General features: G+C 20.7%; 1 protein-coding gene across 1 annotated transcript in view; it reads right to left on the minus strand.

The window, feature by feature from the left end:
• The window catches only part of LOC100870279 (pancreatic lipase-related protein 2), a 51,348-nt gene that overhangs the window by 17,236 nt on the left and 9,037 nt on the right, over window positions 1-25,075 (minus strand). The window contains exons 4-6 of the mRNA XM_086915030.1: window positions 14,595-14,866; window positions 12,975-13,245; window positions 2,868-3,107 (exon numbers count right to left, since the gene is read on the minus strand). Of these exons, the coding sequence (XP_086771156.1) occupies window positions 2,868-3,107; window positions 12,975-13,245; window positions 14,595-14,866 (783 nt within the window). The remainder of the gene's footprint in view (window positions 1-2,867; window positions 3,108-12,974; window positions 13,246-14,594; window positions 14,867-25,075) is intronic.

Genomic DNA, 25,075 nt, shown 5'->3' on the forward strand with positions numbered 1-25,075 from the left:
GCACTATCTTTGAGATTGTTCTTTATATCTAGAGATTTATATTTATCCAATATTCCGTTAATAATACTATAATTATTACTATATATAAAAATACTATAATTACTGCTATACATATTAAATTCCCTAAATCATTAGTTGCCATACAACCCCAACATCATAACTGAACCACTGCGCTTTACTATTGAGCATGCATTTTGGATTTCTAATTCCGTAATTTTGGTCTTTTCCACACATAATTTCACCTATTCGAATTAAAAATAAACTTAAATTCATCAGAAAATATCAATTTTTCCCAAATTTGAAGATGATTTAAAAAGCATTATCTTTTATTACAAATGTTTTTTGCAAAAGTCAATTTCTTCTTTTAATTTTGCTTATTATGTACGGCTTTCTTTTTGATATTCTACCATGAAAATTATTATTTCGTAAGACTCATTGACATAATTCAACATGAACGTCTTTGTCAAACATTTTCAATATCATACTTGAAAGTGTAAATGCAGGTATAATAGGATTTTTTTTTACTTCGCGAATAATAATTTTTTCTTCTCTTTCAGTTAATTTTCTTGGTCGACTTAAAAGCTTTATTCACAACTGTTCCTTCAGTTTTTCTTCATTCTTCTATGATGTAATCTATTTACAATTTTTGCTATCTCACTATATGATTTCCTATCCTTATGCAGCCGAAGGAGAGTTTTTCGTTCACACTTTTGTGTTTCAGACTTTTTCGGATTCATTTTGAATATTATTTATTCGCACACTTTTATGTTACTTTATATTATATACTGTTAATGGAATAATACCTTGATATTATCAAAATGCTCTCATCATAGTATCACTGTTTATATTTCTGGTTAAAATGTTTAAAAACTATCAAGAACGTATCAGCGTTCAAATAAAATTTGTAATCAATGGTGCGTGTTTATAATAAATGTATTATAACTACTGCATATATAAATTATATAATAATTCTATATTTATAATATACATAATAATTATATATATATAAATTATAAATTATATAATTATATATAAATTAATGAATCATTTTCAAATTTTGCTGACATAATCTTGAGATTTCTGTCCTACTATTCACTTCTCATTGTTTTAAACAAGTTCCTTTAACATATATATTTCGTTCATAAAAAATTGTAAATGTAAACGTTCGAATACTTTCGTTATTCATTATATATATATATATATATATATATATATATATATATATATTAATAACTAATAAAATCGCGTACTTTATGTAAAGTGACAATAAAATATGTATGTACAATAATGTATAAAGATAATTTCATGATTATGCTTTTATATCTGTTAAACACAAAATCAAGATTTGTGCTTAAAGCGTTCAGATAGCATGGATTTGATTTTTAACGACTCAAACATTTTCAATAGTCTAGCAATAATTTACAAGCGGGTACAGTTCTCTAACGCTTTTCAGATTTTCAGAACAATCGAAACGGAGATGACCACAAGTTACACTTACGCGCCTAGTGCCTTATGATGAAGCGATCGCAAGGATCTTGAGCCTCCCACGTGTTGCAACGCGAGGACCTATCCTTCGAAACTATCCTTTAATGTGATTAATTCCTCTAACTCCTTCTTATTTTCAAAAAATAATGATTGAAGGAAAAACCAAGGTCCATTGTAGTTTTCTAGTAGAGCAGATTAGTCAATAGAATAAAATAGAATTCAGCAGATAGAGCAGATAGAATTCAGTTCATCAATCAGAGTACAGTTGGAACAACATTATGTTCAATCGTGAATCAGTGACAAATAGTTAAAGTAAACTATCATTCGTCCAGTTCAAGTTTATAATACAAACGACAGTTGTACAGTTTTACATGTACATATATACAGTTATATAGTGTACTAGATGATTTTTCGAGTAATATCATCAATTCAAGCACCCCTTAGATTATGTGCAACATTCAAAATCATTCAGTTTAAACTTCAATATCATATATAATATTGTTGTGTAAATATATATAATTTAAATATTATATTTAAAAATATTACATTTAATTTTTTTAATATCAGTATTATTATCATTATAGAAAATATATTAAAGTAGAAAGATTAAAATGAGGAAGAAAAGAGATAGTGATAGAGGTTAAAAGATACAAATTTTTGCTAATTCCACTAATTTTGTTTTAAAAATAAAAAGCAATCAAATTATTGCAAAAATGTATAGATAATTATTCTTTTCGATATTATTATATACTAATGTTACTGAATAATAATTATCAATTAGATCAATGAATTTAAAAATATAACTTTTTCTTTTATACCTAATCAATAGTCGGCCTTAGTTTTCGACTCATTTGCAAAGAATTTTTACTATATTGAATTCTGCTTAATACGTGATGCGTTCGTGACATTATATATAACAATATATGACAATTATGCTATTTATTAACTGTAAATATAAACATATTACAATGATTAATATAAATGGTTTTGTTTAGCGAAAATCTACTTTTTTATTTTCTAACAGAACTTTTTTATAATTATTTATAATAACTTCTTTATAATAATGTGAAAAAATGAGAAGATATAATAGATAATATAACAGATATAATAATACTAAATATGAGGCTGATATCACATTATAAATGATGGTTATATGGGAAAAGTTAGTATTTAAAATATTGTTCTTGACAATATATTTCAAGATCATCAAATCAAAAATGTAATTTTTTTTAAAATAATTATTAATATTATACATGTATATATCTTACATATACTCTATTTACAATATTTACAACAAAATATCAAAACAAGTAGTCAAACATAGAACAAAAAAAGAGAAGAAGGTAAGTAAAAATAAAAAAAGAAAAATAAAAAAAACTTACCTCGAAAGAAGCTTCCACGTTCTAAGGTGATAGAATTCAATACACCCTCGTTGCAACCGGGCTGATTGCGTCCTCCATTTGGAAAAAAATCGATATGAGCGACAGGATGAGTAATACCGAGCCCTAAGTTGATAAAAGGATTGCAATCGGTGTGAATAGCCGTAACGAAAGTGGCATCCGTTGGATCAAGTCGCACCATTGTGGATGTGTTGCTGAAATGCGGTTCAGCAGGATCAAGGCCTTCAAACAGAGACATTAAATAAAACATAAAAAATTTTATAGAATATTGCTCAATAATTTTCATTTTATTTGCTTTATACTTTTATTTACTGCTTTATTGTATTATAATTTTCATGTTATCGAATGAAGAATGTAAACATAATTTTATATGCAATAAAATGAATATATGTATATTTTGAAAGTTTAAATTAGTTAAAAAAGTTTAAATTCTAAATACAACTTTCAAGAAATTAATAATAGATTTGTGTTTGCATGACACTGAGAATTTGAATAAATTTAATACGAGATTAGAACGAAAGTTCTTTTAGTATTTTCTAGCACTTACACAACTATTGACACTATTGACAAGAGAAAAGAAGAGCAGGGATGAATAAATCTTGACCAATTTTATCTATTATAATTAAGTGACCAAGAGTAGAGTTTGATTATAAAAAATTCGTTATTTAAAAATTTTTTGAAAAAACATAAATACGCGAATGTTTGCAGAATAGTTAATCATTTAATAATTTTCTCTATTTTAAAATATAATATTTTCAGATATAATATTCTATTTAAACTTTTAGGTGTAATTATTTTCCAAATTATTTGTTTTTTTGAAAAATACTTTAAATAGAATTTATTTCGGGTTGAAAATATTTTGATTCCTCCTAATCAACCTTAATCAACTTTGAAATATGTTATTAAGAGCATTTTAGGCAATTTTTTTTTCTACACATAATCAATAGTTTATTTCCAAAATGAATGTTTTCATACTTATCTTAATCGTAATAAACATTTATATATATTTTTTGAATATTTTACATTTTTTTTAGAATACTTTTTTGAATGTGCAAAATTAATTCTCAAATTTTTATCATTTTTTTTTTGTATACATAATTTTTGGAAATATTTTTCGTCATTAGATAAATAAAGGACTAAAATCTAAATATTTTATATTTTAAAATTTTACTCCTTCTCTATTTATATTTAAGAAATAAAAATATTACTGATATTTTAAAAGATGATTTGAAATAATGAGTGATTCTATTAATAAAAGAATTGCTATATGTACATATATTTTGTATTATGGTTTATAATTTATATTTCATATAAAATAAAATTATTATTAATTTCAACGAACTCTTTTGTATTTTGTTCGCTTAATGAACAATGAAAATAATTTACTTATTTTTTTAAAAAGTCAATATATTTTAATGACTAAAATCATATAATTCAAATAAATTCTATATATTATTCATATTTCTTTCATCATATTTTTTTTTTATTATTGAGCATTTTTAGTAGATAATCAAATCAAATCATATCAAAAGTATCGTGATTTTAATTGCTAGACATTAAACTCCATTCATAACAAATTAATTGGTTTTCATTTTACTTAACTGACTGTGAATTCTTTCATTGAATTATATGTATATTAACTGGTGCTTGATATGATCTGATCTGTACTATGATTATATTTGTTAATTAAATGTAAAATTATATTTGTTAATTATGAACTAAAGTTAAAAAGCAGAAAAAAATAATTGTAAGAAAAAACAAAAATAATTATAATTAAAAGCAAAAATGAATCGTTTATAATTTCCCAAAAAGATAAATCATTTTAAGAAATATTTCATATTTATTTATCTCAAAATATTGAATTAGTTAATATTTGTTTCTTGTTTCAAAATATTTATTTCTAAAATATTTCGATTTATTATACAAATTCTTATATATATTCTTAAGCGTTTCGGTTTTATATATTGAATTTTCTCTGTATAAATATTATTATACATAATATTCGCCTAAATAAATATTAGTAATACAATTCTTCACTTAATCAGTGTCATACAACTTATTGTCGTTGTAATCATTACCAACTAATGAGTAATTGAATAAGAATATGTTTCATAATTTACTTGTTTATATGCAATAAAATGAATAAATTCATCACGGTATACATGTATACATGTATACATATTATACTATGTATAAGATATATGTATGTATAACGAGTGAACTAATAGTTAGTATACATAATATTTGTCTATAATTTTACAAGAGTTTTATAAAAAAAAAAAATAGTTTTATAAAAATAAAATAAGGATGATCAAAAGTATAATGATCGAAATTATGATGATTTACTCTTACTTATTATTTATCTGTTCTTGTAACGATCATATGTAATTTTAATTGCCCAAGGATTTTATATTTTATTGTCACATTTTGCGGATTTATATGCTGGCTATCACGATGTATTTATAGAAACAGATAAACGACAATCGCATACTGAAATATTGTCTTAGATGTATATGCAGTACGTATTTATAGCATTCAATATATAGAAACATTTGGAAATAGAAAAGGGCTTTTTCACCAATTTTGTTGGATATGTTTTTAGATATTCACAAGTATTTTCAAATTACCTGAATAATTTTTGTTCCACGCATATAAAGCTGCCATTTGGTCTTAATTTATAACATATTTATAAAAAAAAGATTGCTACTATATAGAATTTTACATGAATGTTCATTTGTAGATACATATTCTTGTATAGATACATAGATGTAGATACATAGATACATATTCAATAGCATGTACATAAGCATACAATTATTTATAAACATATTGCGATGTTTGAATGCAAAATGTATAACGAATGAATTGGTCAAAAAATTTCTTAAATTATAATGGCTTAAAAATGTAAAATATATATGTGTAAATAAAATAATTTCTGGATGACCAAAATTATAATGGTCGAAGTTATTAAGTTACATAATCAGCATTTTATTTTACATTAATTATTATAAATATTGATTGTGATTTCCATTGATCAAGAGTTGTTTAATATCTTATTTTATCATTTTTTTTTTCCATCAATTTAAAAAAGCTAAATATTATTCTCTACAATATATCGTTAAAAGTTATAAATCGTGAACTCTTTCTTTTTTTTTCTCGTTTCTCTAGATAATTCTCTAAAGATTTTTATTAATATTTTGAAATATAATTAATAATCTAGAATTTAAATCTAAGATCCTCTTTATGTAATAAAAAGAAATTAGACTTTAAATTTCAAGATCAATTTTGTAGCAAAAAACTAAGTAAAAATTAAAAAATTATCTAAACGATCCATTAACAATATACTATTTAAAATTACAATTATATCAAAAAGATTTTTTAAAACACATTTAAATGATTTATAATAATTAATAATAGACTTATAATCATATACAATTCATAAAAAAATACAGAATTGTTTTAATCAAAACAAAATGCTAAAAAAATTTATTAATGTTTCATGAAAACAAATTATAAATTTAATTTAGAATTAAGAAAGAAAATAATGTGGAGTTAAAGAAAGAAAAATATAAATGTGATTTCTATATATATATGTTCAAAATTATTTTTCTATATACATTATTATTATTTTACATTCATTATTTCAATATTTAACAATATTTAACAATAAATATGTATATATAATAATAAAAGTAATTAATTATTTCAAGACATATAATAAATTTAGAAAAAATCGAAAGTTAAAAAAATGATTAAAAAAAAGTAGATTACATCGATATTGATTTGATTTTGAAAAATGATAAATTGATTACAATTAAATTTTTATGGAGAAATTTATATTTTAATCTATATTCTATTAGAATTAATTTTCAAAATAAATATTTCATTTTTTATTATAATCTTTATAGAAATGTGATAAAATTTATGATAGCGAATCAAATCGATTTATTATAAAAATTATCAATTATCTCTTAAAATGATTCATTTTTATATTTATAATTATGAAAAATATGTGAATGTTTTAGCAAAAATATAACATTAATTATTATTATTGAAATAAGAATATGATTATATATTTTTATTTTTTTTTTCATAATATTATTTAAATTATAATTAACGTAGTGTATGGAACATTCAATATAGATATAATTTTTAATGTATCTTTATTAAAAGTTATATAAATTTTTATAATTTTTTAGGTATATATTTATATATATATACATGGCAGCATTTAATTGTTTTGTTTGTTCATGTTCATAATTCACTCTGTACATAAAATTATATTTCACTTAATTTTTTTATATTCTCCATTAGATATTAAATGTCTAATAATTTGAAACATATGTCAATTTTTATAATAAAAAAATTAATTAATTTAATAAAAAAAGTTAATTTAATCAATTTAATTAATTTTCAACAGATTAAAATATTAAAAAAAAAGTTAAGATTATTTTAACTTTTTAATAAAGTTCGTTATTTCATTATCATTATAAATATATTCGTAGCATTGCTAATATTATAATTATTGCTAGTATTAAAATGATTTTAACAATATAGTTGATATATTATTATATTAAAATTAATTTAGAGATATAAGACTTTAATATTTATTTTTTTATGAAACTGTTATTATAGATAAATCACAACAAATTATCTATATTCTCACTATAAATTATAAAAAAGAAAAGAATAAATTGCTGAAGTGCAACTGCACTTAAAATATTTTATGTTACATTTCCTATTTGATATTCATTTCTTTAGAATTATTATTAGTAAATATTATAATATAATTTAAAATTTCTACTTATATATGTAATTAAAATTGAATTAAAATAAATATATCTATTGTTCTATAATAAACTAGATATTTTTTATTTATTTGAAATAAAATAACAAATTAAAAGAACAAATGATCATCTCAAATGAAATAACAAATAAATTTATTTCAAAATATGCAAGTACAAATAATTTAAAAAATGGATTATTTTTAAATAATAATTTCAAAAAAATATTGTTTATTTCAAATATATATATAATAGCATAAAATAAAAAATAACAGTTTTTCGTGTAGATATAATAATTATTGTAAAAATATTCGTTTTTTCAATACAACACGAAATTCTAATATTTCATCACACAGTTGACTTGCATGATTATTAACATTTTTTCCCCCTTCCCCCTCATATTTTATTTGCAATATTTCTTATTTTATAATATTTGTAATATTTATTTAACCATGAATTTATTTAATAATTCAATTATGTTTTCTCCTCTCAAATTTAAAAAAAAAAAAACTTTTTTTGGATTAGTAATTTATATTTTGATTTGGTTGTTTTTTAGTATTTTGATGATATATGAATTTTGATCTAGTAACTGATTAAATAATTTCATTAGGTGCTGTAAATTATTTTTCTTCATCTTTGAAGTCATCATTAACTTCTAATTTTATTTCTTCTATATACAAGGAATATATATTTTTTTATCAATTCTATATTATATTCGATAATACATTACATAATCTAAATTTTCCAATTGCATTTAACCATCTTGATTTAAAGTAAAAATAAAAAAAAACAATATGAAATCAGTTTAAAATGAGCCTGAAATTTAGAAACTTTTAAAAATCGTTTTCTACAGTTGATAGAATGTTTTCAAGATATAAGTTGCAAAATCATCAACATGGTGTACTTCAATTTTTTTTTTACGTCCAAAAACATGTATTGCATATCCATAATATATATTATTTTCTTCTTGCAAATGGTTAAGTGTTAGAACAAGATATTCTTGTTTATTTTAGGTTTAGATTAAAGATAATTCAAAGATATTGAATTATCAACAATATTGAAATAAAAAAAAATGAATTAATAAAATCTTTTACAAATTAAGATTGACAATAAATTCTTTTTTTATATATTGTTATATATTATATGTTTTTATTTGTAATCGTATTGGTTTATACAATTGTATTTATTAGTTAAATTCAACGTTGCTTTTTCCAGTTTTTTTTATTTGTATTTATGAAATTTTTCTAATACTTCATTTTCATATTTTTATTTTAAATACGATTTAAAATTTGAAACGAATGTAAATGAACCTTTAATTTCAGTATTTTGATATTTACATTTGTGACATTGCTGTCAGATTGTATTATTTATTGATGATTGTTTTGACACAATATTAAAAAATATACTATATATAACATGAGTTTATTTAATTCTATATTTAATAATTTATATTTTTCTTTTTTTCAATGTTTATTTTATGAATCATATCACAGCACTTTAGGAATATTGAATCATGAATAAGTGATTCTGACACTTTTTGTTAAAACAGAAAATACAAGAACAGATAATACAAAGTGATATTACTTTGGAATTATATATTTTTTAGAAACATTTGGCATAACTGAAGTTTGAACTTGATTGTAAGACTTGAAACGACATTTTCTATGCGAATAAACATCATTTTATTCGAAAAAATTTATTACAAAGAGGGAATAGCGAACGTGCTTCCAATCTAATTCTAAGATTTTTTTCTTAGATTGAGGATATCACTCAATAATTTTAGCCTATGGTGTTATTAGCCGTTATAAATATATGTCCTATTAAATATATGTGACTTACAAAAATATTCGAATATTTTTTTTATTTTTGATAAAATATTAATGAATAATTTTTATTATTTTTTATGAAATTTTATTGCAAAATATAATAATTTACTATAGAATTTTTCGCTGAGAAATTATAAAATAAGAAAAAAAAAATATGAAATTAATATCCAAAGTTTAAATAATTTTCCGTTTCTTTAAATATAACTGTAATATATAGATAATGTATAGACAAAATTTTAAATTAAAAAATGTTCAGAATTTAGTGCTTTATCATTTTTTAAAAAAAAATTTTCAAATGAAATTGTATCAAAAATTGAGAAAATACTAACTTAAAGAGCTAATTTTAAAAAGAGATTTCTCATCGAAGAAAATTATTTACATGTAATCTATGTAATAAGAAAATATTCTATGTATAATCTATTATGTTCTACATACAAAGTTTTTTATTAAAGTAAAAATTTTCGAATTAGTTTTTAGATTTCTTTATAATATTCGAATTTAATAAATCATTATATATATATATATATATATATATATATATATATATATATATATATATATAAGTGTTAAGGACAGGACTTGTGAAGCGGTCAAATCTGATTTTCAACAATTCAAGTACCTCCAATAGCAGTAATTTATGAACGAGTATGGTTTTCTTAACGCTTTCTTAAATCTTTGATTTAAGCAAAAATGTCACAGCAACAGCCACTTTATAAGTCACACTTGCACGCCAGGCGATAAGACCATCGTGGAAGCGAGCATCCTGATCCCCACGCGCTGCGACACAACTCCGCGAGAGCCTATCCTTTGAAACCGCCCTCCAACATGATGATTGGTCCCTCCAACCCCTCTTTGTGTGCATTTTCACACAAGGATTGAAAAGGCAAGGATTGGAGGAAAAACCAATGCTCGCGAGCAGTCTAGCAGTCGAGTTAGATTAAATATAGAAGATAGATAGATTTCAGCGACAGTTTACATCAAAATGCAGTTAGAGTCATTACAGTAGTTAGCCGCAAAGAGTTTGAAGTACCAACATTTGTTCACTCAGAGTTTATAATATAAACGATTATACAGATCCTACGGTAGTAGGTGCTTTCGAGCAGTAACATCAGTTGAGGCCAATTAGTCGATTTGTGCAATATTCAAAGTCATTCAAGCTTTCGATTTTAACAATAAGAAAGTGTCTATATAATGATAACAATTTTTTTCTATATAATAATTCAATTTTTTTGTAAATATTTCGAAAATTACTTTCGAACAGCGATATAAAAAATTCAAAATATTATCCTCTATAATCAAAAACTCAAAAACTATCAAAATCGATGAAAATCATTCCTATTCCGAATAATTATGAAAAATTTAAAACATGCTTTTTACAAATTTAAATAAGTTATACATACATAAAGATTTACTTAAATCGATTGATGCTTAAAAAAAACAAAAATCAAAATATATAAAAATTTTTAGATTTATTACAATTATAAGCCGAAAATCACGAAAAACTATAAATTTGAACATCATTTGCAGCATCATTTTTATATATATTATTAAATTTAATGCATATATATATATATATATATATATATATATATATATATATATATAAATTTATTAAATAATAAAAGATATATTTTAGATTTTTTTCTAAATAAATAAAAATCATTTTTTCTGATAATTCTGATCAATAATAATTTTTGTATAAGTTTTTACAAATTATTGAATAAAATAATTCGCCTAACATTTAAAATAATTTAAATTGTTTAATTCAATTTTAAAAAAATTCTATTTTAAAGAATGTTCGCATTACTATCAGCTATTATAACTAAGACATACAATAGGTAATTTAATAAAAAATCTACTTTCGCATGAATTCTGATGATTTGAAATATCTCAATTCCAATTCAATCTTAGGCATAATATATTAATCACATTAATTTGTTCAATGTTGTTTGATTTAGTTTAATATTCGAACAAAAATAAGAACATTGTCACAGGCGCTTGAAGAAAAAGTTTATATTCATAATTAAGGATATTCATATTCATTATTAAGGATATTCTCATCACGATTTCCTTCTGATTCGCGGAATGCAAAAAATAATAATAAAATATAAATAATCATATATATATATATATAAATTATTGTTCTATTCCAGTCCTTTTATATGGAATTTTTGACAATAAAATATATGTATATTTTGTATATTAATATATATGTAATTTACTAACAATAAAAAAAAAATTTTTCTGAAAATTTAATTTTCAGAAATTAATTTTTTTCAAATAAAAATCTAATAAAATAAGAAAATGTTCATGAATATAGTTTTTTAAAAATTAAGGAAAAATATTTTTCAATAAACTTTTATTTATAAAATTAAAAATATAATAACTTTTAAAAGACGTATATCTTAGTAAAAAAGAATACTATGATCATAAATCAAATTCACAGAGAATTAATAGTATTATATAATAATTTTTGATAAAATTTGAAAAAAATTACTTTTTCTGAAATATTTTCATAAATATAGTAAAAAATTGATATTTTATTTATTTTCGAAATTTAACATGATAAATAATATTTATGAACAAAAATTTAAATTTAGCACACAAAAATAAGAAGAAAGACATAAGAAGCTCTCTATCAAATAATAATATCCTGTTAATATGTTTTATAGATTTTATATGCTCTATGTTATTATTTTATTAAATCATTTTTTATATAAACAAATGAAATTTATAGATTGAATTTTAAGCTACGATTGATTTTTTTTTGTATTATCAACAAAGGAATATTTTATATATATATATTAGTTTCGAGAAACAAAGAAAATTTTAATGATGCTTTTGTTGCAATATGTAATCTGTAATTTAATAAATTTATATAATAAGAATTTGTCAATTATCCTTATATATAATTTTATATATATATTTTTAACTTTTTGTTCAAGTAACCAGAATTTCTTTAGATAATTATTTGTATATAGATTTATATAGATTATTTTATATATATATTTTATATAGATTATTTTATATAGATTTAATTATTTAATTATTTTTATGTATAATATATTTATTATACATTTTTTAGATTATACATATATAAAAAAGAAAATTATCCTATTATGTTTTTATTTTATTTGTTTTTATTTTATTTTTATGTATTATGTTTTTGTTTTCATTTGAAATATATATAATATAATATAATTGATATATATATATATATATATATATATATATATATATATATATATATATATATATATATATAATATATATAAATATAATTGAAGTACTTAGTCTTTAAACTTATTTTAAATATACATGATAGTTGAATATATATTGATATATATTGATATATATTGATAATTGATAATTAAATATATATGAATTCATTTAATGAAGTATTAATGAATATGATTATATTAAATCAATAATCAATTTAATTTTCTCATAATAATATCTATAGTAATTTTTTAACTTACCAGTAATTCTTCCAAGATTATATTTGTATCTTTTCCTCAAAGTGTATCCAATGTAACCACAAGTATGTGCACCAAGACTATGCCCAATGCAATGCATTTTCAAAGGATTTATTCCTCCAATTTCAATCAATTGATAAACTAAACGAGCTGTCATTGCACCGATTAATCTTGTATTGGCCACGGCTTGAGTGTATGGTGGACCTGCACCAGCAATCCAATTCACTATTACTACGTTGCAATCTTCTTTTAATAATAATTCTTTCATAGTTCTCTGTAAAAAATAATTTTTTAATAATAGTAAAATTAAATGAAAATTAAAATTATTGAATGAATAATAACAAAAAAAATTATGAATAAAAGAATTAATAAAAAAACAACTCTTACTGAGAAAATGAAAGTTAAGAATGAAATTTGATTATTTCATGTGTCAAAAATATTTGTAATAAAAATTTGAAAAATTATATTTTGTTTCAAAAACTAATATACAGTTAATTAAAAAAATTTTCGTATACATCATTAGAATTTAATAAATATTGTAAATTTACCCAAAAAGAGATTAAAGATAAATAATTTTTTTTATTTTTTATTATTATATTTTATATTATTATATTTATTCATTAATTATTAATGAAAAAAAATATACAATTATTTGTTAACAATAAATATAAAAAAACATAACAAAAATAATTAAAAAGATTTACATACAAAAAAATTTAACAATTTCTAAGAATTGAATTCTGTAAAATGTTTACAAATAAGTCTAGAACAGAAATTAAAAATAATTTAATAGATAGAAAAGATTATATTGTGAAAATTTTGATAATAAATATAAATAAAAAAATAAAATTCTTACAATTAGACAATTAATTAGAAGTTAAGTACCACTTTTTCTTCCTAACTATTATCTCAAAATACTAAAAGATTAGCCTCTCTATAAGATTTAATTACAACAAAAATGTAATTATATTTTATTATATCCATTATATTTTATTATATTAGATTATATCCATCAATACTAAACTAATAAAAAATTAATTTAATTGTATCTCAAAATTCAAATTTAACATATTTCTATCATCAATAACAGCCAAGATATTCAAATTAAATACCTCATTCTATATGTAATAATTAGAATATAATTATATTTGTTTATAATATTCAATTATTATATTATGCAAATAAAATTATTATCAAAAGATAAATATTATATATATTATATTCATTCATATTATATAAAATCAAATATATAAAATATACAATGTAATATGAAATATATATTCATTTATATATTTACATAAAAATTCACAATCTACTTATTAAATATGATAATAAATTAAAATAATAAATATATAATATATAATATATAAAATATATAATATAAATATATAATAATAAATTAAAATAATAAATTAAATATGAATTTATAATTGTATATCATTTGATCCTTGTTATTTTTTATTGCGATACAAAAAATGTGCCTGTTTTTTCAATGATTTATACATACAAATTCCAAAATTTAATTATATTATCGAAATTTAGTCATTATTCTTAACATCAAATCATAGAATCAAGAATAATACACATGTTATTTTTTTGATTAGAAATAAATGTTATACGTACCATAACCCACGTTTTGTCACCATTATCCAGAAATCCATGAACGATAAGATAAAGATTATTCTGTTTTTTAAGAGCTGAATCATGAATAGTTTCTTCTTTATCTATTTTCAATTCCTGCGGTTGTTCCATGATTTCACGAATATAAAGTAAGTAACGAGGATTTATAGAGTCCGGACGATCTGGAAATGTTGATACTGGTCTGTGCTCTCCGGACCATGGTGAACCAATATAAAAGCAACCATATGGTTCGTAACATCGCCACATGTACCATTCTATGAAAGAAAAAATGAAAATCATATCTTATTTAAATTAAAATATGTAAAGTTATTTTGTTTAATCTTATGTAGTAATACTATAATAATTATTAATATTATATTAGATGTGTAAATAAGTTCCTTTTTTTTCTACGATTATAATTTCTGATTCAATTACTTCCCGTTTGTGGTGCCATCTGAAAGAGCGTTCTTTTGTTTTTAAGAAGAGTCGTAATGAGCGCTCTAAGTTTCCAGATCTACGCAACAATTTCAAGCAATATAGTGTGCAAGAAGCATTATTTGCATCATCGCTTACTTTTTGCATTCCAACATAGGAAATTAGCTGTTAAATCAGCTACTGAAATGGTTTATGCGACACTGGAGAACAAAAACGCAGTATCTTACAAAACATGCAAAAAATGATATTAAAGATTTAAAATCGAAAATTTTAATTTCAAAAACAACGATCATTCAGGTGCACCGAGAAAGTTTGATGACGGTCAGTCAGAGGAATTGCTCAACGAAAATCCGACCCAAACGCAAGAAGAATTGATAGAAAAATTAGAAGTCATCAGATAAGCAACATTTATCCGACTGAAATAATTGAGTAAGATTCAGAAGTTAAGACGATGATCTCACATGAATTAAACGAAATGAATAAAAAAAAAAAAAAAACAGATTCAGATTTCTGCTGTCTTGTTTTTACGGCATAAAAAGAAAAGTTTTCTGCACAAAATTGTTAGTGAATAATGTTAGTGATGAAAAATAGGTCTTATATCACAATCTTAAATAATGAAAATCATAAGTTAATTCCGGGGAACTGTTAATTTTAATGACAAAACTGAATTTACATTGCAAAAAAGTTTTGCTGTTTATGTGGTGGGATTTTCAAGGAATTATCCATTATGAACTGCTTCCACTTGGAACAATAACTGCCGAATATTATCAAAATCAATTAATAAATTTATACAACCAACTAGAGCAGAAACGACCGTTTACTGGACAAAAAGCAAGACATGTGATTTTGCAATATGACAATGCTCGACTACATGTTGTAAAAAACACGTGACACAATTTATGCGTTGGGATGGGAAGTTTTGCGATACATCACGTGCGACATACTGGTCTCGTCAGATTATCATATTTTTCGGAGTCTGCAATTATAGAAACAAGCTTCAACTCGGAAGAAGATATTCAAAAATGTATCGATGACTTTATAACCAGTAAGCAGCTATTATTCTTCATGGAATGGAATTTATAATTTACCTACCAAGTGGGAAAAGGTTATAGAGAATAAAGATGAATATTTTGAGACATAATTTTGTACTTGATTTATATAATAAAATCTTAAATTTGGAAAAAAAGAGAAAAGAACTTATTTGCATATCTAATAATTAAAAGAACGTTACTATTCTAAATATATTGATGTTAGTGATATCATTCTTTAAAGTTTTTATTTTAAACTTTTAAATTTTATTAATATAGAATTATTGCCTATTAAAAGAAAATTATAATAAAAATATATTTCATTCAATCATTGAAATAGTCTTGATTAAATAAAATAAATCGAAAATTTACGTAGTATATAATATATAATAATAAATACTGAAAATATTTATTTAAAATATAGTTATTTAGAATTTTTATAAATTAAAATATTAATAATTTTTGAATTAGTATTAAAGTTGATTATATATTTTATATATATATATATGTATATTTGTATATTTATATACTTTGCATATACTTTTATTTAACTATTATATATTTTTATATGTATTTTTTATATATAAAAAATAATATATAATATAAAATATATAATAGATAAATTTAATAATATAGATAAAACACATTTTTTTGATATATACTGCTTGGATTTGCTTGCGGCATATAGTGTTATCGTATAAACTAATACTATTGTTGCGGTTCGATTAAGTTACGTACCATAATTATCCAGTGCTTTTTATTAATAATTCGTTAATAAAATCATAACAAAAATTTTTGAAAAGGAAAATATTGTTTGAAATTATTTCAGGAATCTTTAATTAACATATACATGGATACATATAGTATCAAAAAATTTCCTACAAACTTAAAAAATAAAGCTGATCGCTAATTATGAAATATGTAAAGAAAAAATTACTCAAAATAATAATTTCAAAAAGAGTTAATCAATAGATTAATCCAAATTTTCAAATAACAAATTTATGTTTGTCGAATAGCTGGTATATTTTTCTATATATATTTATATATTTTTTCTCTTTTTAAGATATCTTAAAAATATTGGAACATCTGTAAACTGAAAATGAATTAATTTCAAACAATATTTTTTTTTTTTATAAAACTTTTGTTACTTTATCAACAAATTATTAACAAGAAATACTAGCCAATTACAAAGCGCATAGCTTAATTAAAGTGCGATAATAGCATTGATTATATGCTGCCGACCAAATATGAATAAATATGAACATTTCGAACAAAATGTGTTGAATATATATTATATTTATTCATTATTCATAATATAATTCAATATAATTTTTTATCGATAAAAAGATATTTATTATATTTAATACATTTTTCGAGTTATTTGGAGTTGTTCGTACTCGGTTGGTAGCACATATGTCAACGTTACTTAATTACTAATACGTGATTGACTATAATGATTAACTAGTATTTTTTGTTAATAACTTGTTAACAAAATCGTAACAAAAATTTTTCCATAAGAAAATATTGTTTAAAAAATTATCTCAGAAATTTTCAGTTTGCGGATGTTTTTGAAAACAGAATATTTTAATAATAATTTATAATATAATTGATTGCATGACTTTCATTATTGCGATTTTCAAGTTAATTATATGTCTAGATATTTGCCTATTTTTTTGTTTTCGATATTTTATCGTTGTAAAATATCATTTTCGAGGTTTTTTCTATGGAAAGTGATGTGATTGCAATTATTATAGTTAAATTTTTTTGCTACTAACCAATAAGCTAATGTGATTTTATGGAATATTAACTGCTTCTTGAATCTTCGTGTATTGCAATGTTATCTATAAACGTATATATATCTAATATTATTTAATATTATTGAGATATCTGATATATAAGATATATAATATTGGATCTAATATACTGTTAAGGACAAATCCAGAGCTTGTGAAGCGGCCGGATAGCTTTCAATAGTTTAAAAATAATTTATAAGCGTATAATTTCCTAATGCTTTCTAGATCTCCAATTTAAACACAGATACCACGGCCACTTTACAAGCTATCCTTGTATGCCTTGTATGGATTACCGACCTCACGAAAACCCATCCTTTGAAACCATTCTCCAACACGACAATTGGTCTTTAACTCTCTCTTAGTGTACATTTTCAGGAAAAGTAAGAATTGGAGGAAAAATCAAAGCTCACGACAGTCTTGTAGTGCAGTTAGAATAAAAATAGAATATAGATCAAAGAGAATCTAGCGATGATATAGTTTAATTGCATCAAAATGCAATTAAAATCATTACGGTTAGCCACAAAGAATTAAAATATCACCAATATTCACTCAAAGCTCATAATATAAACAATTATACAATTCTAAGTAATAAGCAGTCCTTCGAGTAATAGTATCAGTTTAAGCACTATATTTTTTATTGCAATATTGCAAAGCCTTTTAACTTCAACATATACTTTTTTGTGATTTATGCATCTTAGAAATTTCTTATTTTTATATAATATGTTCTATGTTTACGTAAGATTTTAATAATTGATAAATTGTTATCAAAAATATTGTATTACATAATTTGTAATAAGCCTTCATGTCAGACTTTATCGAATACTTTTTTAATGTCTAAAAAGGCATATATATTATATTTGGTAAAATCATAATTTTATTAATTAATGAACTTTGATTGTGATATGTTTTTTTTTTAATCAAGCTGATGATCAGGTTATTAGATTTTTACTGATTTTTTATTATCTGATTTTTTTTATTATCTCTTTAATTTTGATTATTATTATTATTATTATTATTATTATTATTTTTGTTTAATTATATGAATTCTGTTCAAAATAATTCTTTGAATGATTGACAGATTTGATTTTGTTTCTGTATAATGCGATTATCAGTTATTTTTTCGTTTGTTATTAGATGAATTAGAAATCGTTTAAAACAATTACAAAACAAAAATTATTTCTTATTCTAAACAAAATAAATGTGAGAACATCAATACAAATAAAACATCAATTACTTATTTCATATTACAGCAGTTAATTTAGAAACGATCTTGTATATACATATATACATGTAAACCTATTGTATATGTGATATTCACATATAAAATATAAATTAAAAATTATTACAAAATCATTACATAAAAAGGAAAAAAAATTATATTTTATTTAAATATAGCATATACATTAAATTGTTTTTAGGAAAACATCATAATATAGAGTATTTACGTTGTAAAAAAAATCTCTTAAGGTCCCTTTAGGATGATATAAATATTATAAGATTCTTATAATAATAAATTTTTTTATTAATAAAAATAAATGTAAAAACTATTTTTAATAATGTTTACCAATTAAATAGAAATAGATATAGAAATTATTTTATACGTGTATCAATATTCTAAAAAATTAATCAAATTATAAAAGTACTATTTTCTAAAGAAAAATTAATAAATATAAAGTTATAAAATTATAGTAATATTCAGAAATCGTGTTAGATCATCATGTTAACTGATTACATTTATTACTGTAATTTACATTTAATACAAGAAATATATTGCATTCCAAATATCTACTAACATAAAAGATCCAATGAAATGATCATGACAAAACATTAACAATTAAATAATAAAATTAACACGAAATAATAATTCAAAAAAAAGCCATCACAGAAAACAAATTTTGTATTTTTGTTATTATTTATATATTATAAATAATAAATGTTTAAATATTAAATAAAACAAAATATTAAATATTAAAATAATTTTTAAACAATTTTTTGTATAATTATTTAAATAAACATTTATTTTAATAATTTTATTAGAAGTATTGTATAATATTTTAATTGTAATTTATTTTTCTAATAATTCTAGTTTTTTGCATTTATGATATGTTAATTTTATTGGCATTATTTATTTTATAGTTTTGATGTTATACAAAATTTATTGTTATATAATAATTTTATTTACTTTAAATATATCTTCTAATTATAATGAAAAAAATATATTTTGTTTGATATGAGTAAAGAACATTCATACGTAATAATGATATATCATAAGTAATTTTTATATAAATGAACGCTTTGAAATCATTTTTCTGACCAGAATTTTTTTTAATGATAGTTAACTTTGAAATCAATTCAAGGAGTTTTTATTAACATCATTTAAAATCAAATATATAAAATGATATAAATGACATAAAATGATAGTGATTACTTTATGATGTTATATATTGTTATATTTTATATATATATATTAACAATCAATTATTCAAAATCATAAGTATTTTATACAATGATATTTTTTTTTTAGAAAAACGTTACACGATTTTATAAATTATCCAAATTACATATTGTCGATCTAAAAATAAAATATATAACCACAAATCACAAAATACCATAAACATAAAATACAATAATATGAAACATTTTTTTTCAATTTTATTAGCCGATGAAACTATATTTATTAATTATTTAAAATTTACATAATATATATTTCTGACTTGATAATAATATATTAATTGCGATCAATAACCAATTGGTAATCAATATGTGCGTCTATATATATTTCAAAGAGAATTTTTCATAATAATATCGGATCCCTGAAATTGTATATTTGTCAGAAACACTTTGACATGCGGATGCTGGCATGTGGAAGTATGAACATCTTGAGACATTTTTTAATCTTAACATATCTTAATGAAATATTTTTTTATTCTTAAAAGCGGAAAAAATTATTTTTTCACTGAAATCATATATTTATTTTTTATGTTATTATGTAATTTAATATAATTATAAAATATAGTTATTTAATAACATATTTTCCAAAAAATCAAATTTTTCATTAAATGTTCTATTTTCATGCTATTGATTTAATATAAATGCATGATCATCAACATAATTTTGATATCTGATGGATCTGACATTTATAAATAAATTTTTAAAATGAAGTATGAAAAAAACTATGAAAAGAAAGTACGAGATATTCAACAAGATATATAATACTAATTGTAATATCATAATTTTGTAATTTAATTATTTATCTAATTCACTTAATTCACTAAATCATTAATCAATTTACTTCACAAAGTTTTATAAAATTTCACAAAATAAATAATTCTAATTATCAAATCTTAAAGTTAATTTAAATTAAATATTAATTATAACAATTATAACAACTATATATAAACATTATACTATTTTATTCATTTATTATTATTATTATTATACTATATTATTATTGCTACACTATAATTTTCTATAATGATTAAATTAACTTTCACAATTTAGCTGAAACTCGCGAATCAACTAATCTAATAATTAGCGAATTTTTTGTTCATGTGTCTTGCCTGACTCAAAAATTTATTTATATAAGAAAAGATATTAAGTATTTAAAAGATTTTTACATTTTCAAGTGTTGTCATCACCTCTATTCATGCATAAAGATTTTTAAAATTTCTCACTGTCATTGTATGTAAAAATTTCTAAACCAATTGAACACGAGCAGCCACTTCATTTTGTATATTTTAGAAAACTAAAATTTTTTCCAGATTTTCAAAGTGACTTAAAGAGCGATAAAGATGTGAATTTTGAAAATTTATCGTTTAAAAAAAATTAATATATTAAACCATAATAATTTTACACAAAAATTTCGATTATTCAAGATTGATAACGCATAATTAATAAAAATAATAATAATAAAAATTACTGTAGTTACCTCAATAGTAGCTAGAAATAGCTAATTTTTTTTTTTACTTTAAAATTAAGATTTTGCTTTTTATAATGAACTTTTTATCAGAAAAAACATTGAACTTTACTAAATTTCTTTTTAAAATTAAGATTAGAAATAAAAAATAATTAAGTAATATATAATTTCAAAAATATCAATAACATCAAAATGAAATTTGGTACAATACAAATATATACAAATATATATCTAGTACACTTACTTCAATTAAAAATTAATGAAATTAAAAAAATAGAAAAATTATAAATAATAATTTTATTTCTCAGCAATTTGGAGACTGACTACTTTAAAACCATGTAATTATGTTAACTATTAAAAAATAACAATGAAAAAAAATCATATTTTACTGTTCAAATGTATATACTATACTACTACTATACTATACTACCAAATGTTCAATTAATTATCTGTATAAAAATTTTTTTTTTGAGGATACTTATAAAAAAAGACTTTTGAGAGACAAATATCCCACTCGGAATCATCTTGAGAAGAATTATTACAATTATTCGCAGATCATTTTCTGGAAATAGGGATTCTATAGGTAGTACAGCCTAATTCTACGAATTTTAGATTTGGAATGTCGCTCAATTAGATTGGTCCATGGTATGGCCGTTTGTATGCTTTATCGAAGATTTGCGATGCCGTAAGATGAGCGTGGAAAGGATTTTAGAAAGTACGAGAGTAAATATAGAACTTTTTCAAAATCAGAACTTCTTAATCTCAAAACTTGTTTTTTTACCTCCGATCTTTAAATATCAAATTTTTACATCTTAAAATTTCCTGAACTTTTACACTTTGTAACTTTGAACAAATAAAACTTTAATAAATTCAGTGATAAATGTAAACTTTCATTATCATATGAACTTTGCTCTTGATCGTTTCAGAAGCGAACTTTGTAATAAATCAATTTTATTATTATATATTGTAGCTTTAAGAGTGGATTAGAGCTAATAATATAGTATATAACATAATCAATGATTACATGCATAAGATAATTATTAATTTTTTTTATATATAAATGATGATTATATGTAAATTATATTTTTTTTTGTAAAATCTAGATATATAATATTAGATAATATATAAAAATTTAATATTTATTATTTATTTTAAAAAATCAATAATTTTTATCTATTTCATGATGATTTCTCTGTTTTCTAATTATAATTTTTTTTATTGAAACAAAATCATGCTATTTTTATTACTTTTTTTTGGTATAATTTTATTATAAATTTATTATTATTTTTTTGTATAAATAATACATAAATAGTTAATGAATTATTTTGTTTAATGTATTTCACAGCGATTTTAAATACATTGTTCTCTTCTAAGTGATTTAATTTATTATTGTTTTATATATATATATATATATATATATATATTATATATAGTATACATACAATATATAGAATATCGTATATATATCTTGAGCTTTCAGCTTTGTTTTTCATTTTCTGTAGTTTTTTTTTTGTTTCGATTATTTCATTATCTATTAATTTTCTAAAATATTGTCATTTACTAGTTATTTTCATCATATATTTCCACGTCTTTAAATAAATATAAAATCATATATAAAATATGATTTTATATATCAAATATAAAAATTTAGATAAATATAAAATCAAATATAATATTAATACATTACTTGTTAAATTCTCGATATATAGTTCAATATATAATATTTTTTAAATCCATCTGAATAGTTAATTATCAATATCAAATTTTCGTCATGACTTACAAAGTGAGAATAGCATTTCTTCAAAAACAAAAAAATATATAACATTCTTGATATTAATTTCTTTAAGAGTTTTCTTAAATCTTATTTTCTTTTATATATATATATATATATATATATATATTTATATATTTTAAATATTTATGAAAAAAATTTATTTTATATTGTTTTTTTAAGTTAATTATTATCGATTTATAATTGCATACAGCAGCACAGAATTATAATAATTTCTTTTCATTCATTTTGACCAATAACAATTATTTCTTGTAATATTGCTTGTATAATGCTGTAGTGAAAGCATCCTATTTAAACAAATTTGAAATTTATATTTACTTTATTTAAATTATGAATTTATTGATTATATATTATCAATTAAAAATTTGTAATATCTTCTTTATTTATGATATTTAAAAATTTTTTAAAAAATTCGTTGACCTGCTATTAATTTTTTTTTTTTTGAAAAAAGAAAAAAAATACTTGAAATAATTTGAATTTTTCTATAACGTTTTTTCCATCGTGAATAAAAAAATAAAATTAATTCTTTATTAATTTAAAAATTTGTTTCTTTTTTAATTTTTTTATGCAACTAAATCCATCAAATGTGAGCAATTAAGAAATATTCTTTTTCATTTTTCTTCATATCCATTATGTATCATTAACTATTTTATTTTAGCGATTTTTTAATCATATTTATTTATTTGACTTTTTAAAATTTTATTTATATACTGAAATCTTAAATAGATTTCCGGTTATTTTGTTAATTATTCACTGTATTTTTTTCGACATTCAATATTATTGAATATTAGTTTTACAGATTTTCTATTAATATTCTAAAGATTCTAAAACTTTTAAGTTCATTTCAATATTAATACATTTATTCATATTCATTCTTAACATTTAATATAATATATATCTAATATATATCTATATATGTAATAAAATAATATATATATATATTTAATAAAATAAAATGTCATGGAAATTAACTGTTATAAATATAAAAATAATAAAAACTTTGGTACAAACATAAATTTGAAATAAATAATTAACTTAAAACTAAAAATATGTTAATACGTTCATTAATAAATCGTGAAAAACATTATTGAACTAATTTACGATATGATTAATGAAATTGATATATAATATCAATTTATTTTATTCTTGATTATCTTGTCATTGCTATAAAAAACTACTATAAATCGTTGACCGGTGTTAAAGTGAAAATCGATTGAAGCGAGAACAGATAAGAAGTCCACTATATACATACATATATGTATGTATATAGAAATTCACTAAACAGCCGAGAATTAGAACTGTATTTCATTATCAATTTCTAATATGTATTAACACAAGTATATTTTTGTCAATAAATATTAAAATATCTATCCTGCATGAAATCATTTTGCAAAAATATTATTATTAAATATTATTATTAAATATTCATTATTTTAAATTTATTTAATATTTTACATAATATATATAAAGTGAATAAAAAACCAGATTTATAATAATCAATTATAAATCTAATCATTTAT

This window comes from Apis florea, unplaced genomic scaffold (assembly GCF_048593485.1).
Source record: "Apis florea isolate Af1SG1 unplaced genomic scaffold, ASM4859348v1 contig_3758_pilon, whole genome shotgun sequence".
Classification (NCBI taxonomy): Eukaryota; Metazoa; Arthropoda; class Insecta; order Hymenoptera; family Apidae; genus Apis; species Apis florea.